This window comes from Montipora foliosa, chromosome 6, assembly GCF_036669935.1.
Source record: "Montipora foliosa isolate CH-2021 chromosome 6, ASM3666993v2, whole genome shotgun sequence".
Lineage (NCBI taxonomy): Eukaryota > Metazoa > Cnidaria > Anthozoa > Scleractinia > Acroporidae > Montipora > Montipora foliosa.
The window spans coordinates 7,712,504-7,720,003 of record NC_090874.1 but is presented as its reverse complement, the minus strand read 5'-3'; the positions used below and the strand labels follow the sequence as shown (position 1 = coordinate 7,720,003).

The following is a 7,500-nucleotide window of genomic DNA, read 5'->3' as shown; positions in this document are numbered from 1 at the left end:
TTGTAGTAATCGAAAGGTCGTAGATTCGACTCTTGCAATGGAGCGCTCGGATTTTTTTCCGAGTATGCGCGAGTTATCATCGAATTTCACTGTACCGGTGGGGTTAACCGTGATATGTCCTCTGCTTCTTAACAATATAGCCAGAATTCATTATCTGACATTATTATTTGACAAGTAATTCTCAGGCTAAATGGAGCACTCTGTATTTTTGCTCTCTCTTGGGGAATTCAAGTTGAGCGAAATACAAAAAGTTGAAAATCACAACGGGACAATTATAGCAAGTGGACCGTTCAAGGTTCCTTGATGGGAGACGAAGATTACGAACATTCGCCAAGTGGAAAAGTGTCCAATCGCTCAAAGAAACGATGCCATATAATAAACAACTAACTAACCTCACTTGCTCGGGACCGCACTGGGGAATATCGGCTCGGTCGGTCCGAACTGCCGCGACCATTAGGGAGTTTAAGCACTTGAAGACGACGGCGGACAAAAACGTCATTCCAAAATATAACATAAAGACTCTCCGTCTACGGAGATGCTTTACGCGCCTTTGTTTATAGTTTCATTTCGTGTGAAGTAACGATTGGGAAAGAATAAGCGACAAAAAGCTACAAAGGAATACTAGAAAAACTTACCAGTCCAATAAAACATATATTTGCAATGAATAAAGCGTCACTGCCGCTCTTGGACTTATAACATGTTATCTGGTCTGTTTCGGATTGATTTTGTCAGCTCACTCGGCTCGCGTCGCAATAAATTTGCACGAAACAAATTTCAATCAAATACATTTAATACTGATTACCGTTGTTGGTAAAAGTACTCGTTTGTCTTGTCTTTGACAATTAAAAAAAACATATATACTATTCATTGAATATACTCCAGGGGCACCCAACGACCAATTTGTTGTAAAATGTATTATTATACCCCAGTTAATGAAAATAAATGTTATTAAGGCATTTTCAGGTGTTTTTCAGTGTTGCTGGGAAAACATTATCTGTTCCTTTTTCCCAGCAAGACACACAAGAAATTTCCCAGCCAGCTAGATAAAATTGGTTGGTTTCCCAGCCAGCTGATCAAATTTATTTCCCAGCCAGGAATTCCGCGCGCTTTCAAATCCGTCAATCCAAAACGACCGAACAAAAGCGACAAAACCGGGACAAAACAGATTTTTTCCGCAAGCGCAATCACTCTGACCAGCCGTCGTATGTTTGGGAGAGGGACGGGGTTCTTTTTTCTTTTATTTTTTTAGTCGTCCTCAGTCTTCAGAGTTTCTACAGCCAGCTCGGATTGAAATGCTAGAAAAAGTCAGTAATTCCCAGGCAAAACCTCTATCAATAACAAAATTTCCCTGCCAGCTTATCGAAACACCTGTATTTTTGCCAGCCAGCAAGATTCCTCTGGGGAACAGATAATGTGAGGAACAGATTCGTTGGGTGCTCCTGATACTCTTCCTGGCAAATTTGTTTAATCCACTTCCCCTTGCTTCCCTTTAAAATGATAAGGACAACAACAACTTTCTGTGGCTGAAAATAGGGAAGAGGGTGACAAAGTGCTCAGTCAGCATTTATCCCATGGACCCCTAGAGTGTCCAGAAAACAAGACCTACAGCCCAAGGGGATGAACACAATGGATGAGGAGAAGGCAGTGGGCCTTCTCTCAGGGCCACTGTGAGCATTCTTGGGTAGAGAGGAGGGAGTTGGGCCTCCTCTCAGACTGGAGGGAGTGGGCTTCCACTAACCTAACTCCAGGGGGTAGAGATTGGAGGGAGGTGGGCCTCCAAAAACAAGTCTATGGGGGCGAGAGTGTGACAAGAGGAGCACTTCATCCCCACAGAATGCAACGCATTCCCCCCAGAGACTGGCCACAGAGAAAAATCTAACAATACCACTAACTAATAGTAGGCAGATAGACTTGTCTGAACCACATAATGCCCTACATTTTGTGAGGATTGAGAAAGTTTCAGCCATTGTAAGAAAATTTACTTACATGTACCAGATGGCTTCTATACTTGAAGAGAGGGGGGAGGGATTGTTACAATAGGTCCTAGGTTGTTGATTAAAATAAAAGCCTCTGGTGACAGTAGAGGAGCAAACCACACAAAATAAAAGGCATATAGTGATGGGTTATTTCTGATTTCATGAGATGGTGCTTTGGATCAAAAGTTGAATTGCAGGTGAGTTCTCCTATTCGCAGAGAGCCAAAAAAGGCAAGTGTCATTGCTGCCCAGAGTATGATTGAATCCCTATTGTCGGTATGCTGCACATTGAGGAGGCAATAAAATAAATTCAACAGTTGAACAGTCTAAAGTTCGCAGACCGATAAGTTATCGGTCTGCGAACTTTAGACTGTTGTCCGTGTGAACGCTTAATACCTCGAAGAATAAGTCAGAGACGAAGGAAATTAGATAACTGAAGCTCATAGCCATGGCTGGAATGATAATTTTTGACTGCTGACAAATAGGTCTTGATGGTGGAATATCTCACAGAACGAGCCAGTGCAACTGAGAAACTGATCAAAATATCTTCATTGATGGGAAGTGGTGGGCTAATGCTCATTTGAGAACAGAAATTGAGGAATTGTCGCATGCCGAACTGTAGGTCTTTTTCGTGCTCTGGGCAAGGGCCCTTCCCAAGGTAATGTTCAGTTTCCTTTGCTAGAGACTGTACAAATGGACTGGGATGGGGTCTGGTGCAGCATTGGCTTGGGGTTCTAGCTGGCGAAAGCGTTCCATCTGGAATCAAGAAAGAGAGTCTGCGATGTGGTTATTGATTCCAGAAACATGTACTGCTCGGAAATAGAAATTGTGTTGCAGGGTGCAGAGTTTTAGGTCCCTCACTAAGTCCGTTACCCGGGGAACGGGAATTGATGACCTCGACTACGCCCAGGTTGTCGCAAAAGACCTGAATGCGCTGGGATGTCCAATGGGCCCCCCACAAATGACAGGCAATAGTAATTGCCTAGAGCTCTTGCCAAAGAATGCTGATACCTTGCTGGCCTAGTTGTTGAGAGGGCAGCCACCTGCCCTGAAACCATCTTTGTTGGAAAATTGCCCCATTACCCAAGGAGCCAGAGGCATCTGTAAACAAGGCAAGGGTATTAGAGGTTTTCCATATCGGGGAAAGGAAAAGTCCTATACCATTCCACTGGTCAATGAACAGCTTCCACATTTGTATATTTATTTGTAGAAACCGGTGGTAAGCTTTATATGATGGTGAGGTTTCGTAACTCCCCTGGTAAGGTCAATTATTCGTTGTAGGAAGGGGCGCCCTGGGGAAATGACCTTGCAAGCGAAATTAAGAGAACCTATCAGGGATTGAAATTCTTGTAGTGTTGTGGACGGCTGAGAGTGGAAGGTGGAAAGAGCAGATTTTATCCTCTCCACCTTATCCTCAGGCAGCCTTGCCTCCATTTTCCCTGAGTCTAGTATGATACCCATAAACTGAATAATGGTAGAAGGACCCTCAGTTTTGGCTGCTGAGATAGGAATATTTAAATTTTTGAAGGTCAAGATCATACTGCACAAACTTGCCCGACAAAGGGAATCCAATGGAGGGGTTGAACAGGGTGGTTTCACAATAAGGAAATCAACGAAGGCGTCTGGGACCAGAATAACCAATCCTAGCCCCCTCCTTTGATTCGTAAATCACTCGTTTTCGGCTCGTGATTTACGAATTCCTCTCGTGTTCTACCAACATCCCACGTGGTTTATCAGCCTATAAACCATAGAAACTTTTGGTCTATTGCTTAAATAAAATATTAAAAAAAAAAAAAAAGAATCAAACTCCTGTACTTGTTGACTTAAAACAGGAGTATGTTTATCCTCGTTTCCCCTCTTAGCGGATTTTGAAGTCTGGGAAAGAAGCGTAGGACAGAATTGCTTTAAGTCAAGCCCTGAAGAGTCCTTTAATGGCGTCCGGGTATTTGTAGCCAAACATATCGAAGTCAGGTCGGTATCTCTCGTGAAGTCTAATAATACGATCAAGAGGAATTTGCGAATAATGTGTCTTTAGGTGCTCTGGGGTTCTAGATCCACTGAACGACGGAAATTCCACAATCTTGTCCAAATTCAACTGCTTTAAAATGTAGTCGGCATCTTCCTTGACTGTTTCAAAATGTCCAACGTAGTCATAATCGATTGCACAAGGATAGCATGTCTGGTGAGATGGGCGCCAGTGCATGTCCCAGCTTGAAGGATCAGGCAAAGTGTCGAGATATTCAGTGAACTCATCAAACGTTGGCAAGTTTCGATCATCATCAGTTCCGTCTTTTGGAGATTTTCTTACTTTGCTGACAATTTCTTGTCCCTTCTTCGCATACAAGGAAGTCGTATAAGTAACAAATTTGTCCCTGTAAGCAGATAGTAAGCGCTCGAAAGGTTCCCGGACAAAGAAAAATGTTGTGTAGGATTTTAACATCTCCTGCCTCTTTTTCGGTGGATACCTATTCAGAAACGTAAAGAGGCTGTGATCAAATAAACTAATCGTGTCTGGATCTGCTTTCACCTGGCGATTTGCGATAATATTGATCAGCGCACGTTTCCATTGGCTCGCTCCAGTTTTTGGAACATAACAAATGATGAACTTGTACTTCTCACTAACGACAAGGTTGAAGTGATTTCGATTTGGGAGCTGGTGGAAGATGTCTCCGTTATTTGTGGAGTTCTTGCAGTAGTCTCGGATCCTTTGACGCCGATCTTGTTGCCTCTTTGCGTGATCAATCTGAAAAAATAAACAAACCATTAAAACAGGCACTGGATTGTGTATTTCTCATTTTCAGCACTTCTATTGGCTGATCTCAGCATAACTTCTCTGTGACCAAAGAAGGTTTCTGCGCCAAATGAGGTAAACACATGCACGCGTTCTGAAACTTTTCCTTGGAAACATACATGGCTGACCTATGAGCGCTTTTTTAGCGGAAGACATGCGATTCGCCGTTTTGTTTCAAAATGCTGTTCCCTCCGTTGTGACGTTCTCGTGGAATGCTGACAATTAACTTGTTTTTGGCTTTCGTACGCAAAGCAAGAGAGGCATATCTCCGAAGTTAAACATAGTTTTGTAAGTACTTTAATTACTGTGATTCGTGCTGTCGATATCCTTAGTTCTGGTAACGTTATCAGTAGGGTTGTTAGTTTATAATATTGTAAGTAGTGTGTACTGTAAATAATATTAAATGCAAATTTTAAAAAAATCTCAAACAAAATCTAACACCCTTGAACCTTTAGGTCTTAATAAGAAAGATGAAATGTAGTCCACCAATTCCCGAATAAATTTCTTTACAGTTATGTAATTTCAGTTATCATTTCTATTGTTATTATTGTACCGTATCCGTTAAAGGGGCTAGGTCACGCTATTTTAGGTAATTTTGTTGAATTTTGTTAATTATGAGCTCTAAACGTCAAATTGGCAGAGCAAGAGTCTTTCATTTGCAAAATCACGGCCACATAGCAACTGAGAATGATTTTCCAGCTTTGTAAATGACATTTTGATATAGACTGATATAAATTTGAAAAAAGGTGGGCCGACGTTTTTCAAATTTACCCAAATTCAATCCATTTCAATCCTCTCAAGTTTTGTCCATCCATGGCCCTTCTTGGCTTCCCTGTGTTTTGTTAGAGTTCTTCTATAGTTTTGAACAGTTATTTTGATATTTTAGTTAATTGCATGACAATTCGAACAGTGCTGAAATTGTCTAAAATTGCGTGACCTAGCCCCTTTAAGTCCGTTTAATCTTTGGTGTGAATGCTGTATCAAATCACACGCCGTATCACAATTCAAATTGTAACGTCTTTGTTAACCGTAGTGCCTTTCCAAATATTGGCTTTTTCAAATATATGTATTCCTTCAGCCTTGCTCTTTTTAAAGGTGATGCCATTGAAATAAAAGAAATGAACTGGGTCAACTACAGAAGCGAAATGTAATGGGAAAAAAAAAGACTAAAAAGACTTGGCTGTCACCCTTCCAAGAAATGATCCTGTTGGCTGACATGCACGTGGCTAATTACTATATGCGGCTGAAAGTGCAAATTGTTTACTTGGGCTGCCGAAATAAGCGGCCCAACGGTATTGTTACACACCAACCCTAAACGCGGAGCCCCCATTTCTAACCCCAGAAAGCAATATACCGTATTTAGTCGAATAAGCGCCGCGGCGCTCATTTAATTTTTCGTGGCTCCGGTGCGGCGCTTATTCGAGGGCAGCGCTTATTTAAAAGGATCATACCACAAAGACAAAACATTTTGATTGTACAATTTAATTTACTTCATGAGTATTTTTTCATGGCTTACCGACTTGAAGCTAACTTAAGTTTTGGCTTTCATAACAGCCTCGTTAATACTTTTCTGCAGGTTTTCAAGAACTGAAGAACGCGAAGATTTTGAAGAGTTACTGAATGAAAGAGCATCGAGATATACTCCTTTCGAACTGAAAAACATCACTATTGATGAAAATGAATTCCAATTGCTGGCTTAGAACCGCATCGCAGTGATTACAGTGTATTTTTATCATCTTATGGAAATACTGGAGCACTGGAGCTGCGGCGCTTTTTCGAGGGCGGCGCTTATTAACTTTTCCGCTCCATGCCATGTGCGGCGCTTAATCGAGGGCGGCGCTTATTCGAATAAATACGGCACGGTATAAAGAGGATATTACATGGCCGTGCAAGGATACGAATTTTATCTTCTCGTGCTGAAAGTATCTCTCACTCGTGAGAGATACATTCAGCACGAGAAGATAAAATTTGTATTCCCAAGCGGCCATGTAATGTTCTGTTTATTACATTGATATTGATGAAATGTCGAGATTTAATACAACTTGTTTTATTCATTTTCGAAATGATGAAAAAGTGGTTACCAACCGCTAAAACACGCGTGTTGTGTAACATAAAACAAGATATGAAAGTTATGAAAAGCAAATCATAATGTAAAATTTTGCAATAAAAATGTTAATGTAGTAGAGAAGAATTACATTGAAGCACAAAAGTATCTTACAATGAAGACGAAGCTCGCATATTTCATTGGCTAATCGTGTTCGTTACCATGACGTCACCTATATTCTCACATGTGAAAGATAAAAATGATATGTTCACTGCGCGCGGTGAAGATATGATTTTCTATTAAAAGGAGAAGTCCTGGTATTTCATCAGTATCTATGTAATAAATGGAAATAATTATGCTTCTGCATAAAGTACAAAATTAATGACCATTAGTGTACACTGTTTACAGTGTTCAAACTCTGGTCCCCAGAGGCCGCGATTCTTTCGGTCAGCACTAAGAATAACGACCGCTGGCCGGTTCCGAAATACGCGCAGTCTCTGTGGGGGTCTAATTTGGTAACCCGTTGACAGCTACCAATTGTTTAAAATTTCTGAGATTTAGCAGACGAACCGGAAGTCCGTGATTCGCGGAGTTACTGGTTCGGAACCAGCCAGAGGTTGCCAGAGGTCGTTATTCTTAGTGCTGACCGAAAGAATCGCGGCCTCTGGGGACGAGAAAACAACAGTAAAC

The 7,500-nt window shown here is 41.4% G+C and overlaps 1 protein-coding gene across 3 annotated transcripts in view; it reads right to left on the bottom strand.

Annotated features, from left to right (window-relative positions):
* Window positions 1–772: 772 nt before the first annotated feature.
* Window positions 773–7,500, bottom strand: part of LOC138006564 (carbohydrate sulfotransferase 11-like) — a 25,127-nt gene continuing 18,399 nt past the window's right edge. For all 3 annotated transcript variants that reach the window (XM_068852977.1, XM_068852976.1, XM_068852975.1), the window contains one exon: window positions 773–4,718. In XM_068852977.1, the coding sequence (XP_068709078.1) occupies window positions 3,885–4,718 (834 nt within the window). In that variant the 3' untranslated portion in view covers window positions 773–3,884. The remainder of the gene's footprint in view (window positions 4,719–7,500) is intronic.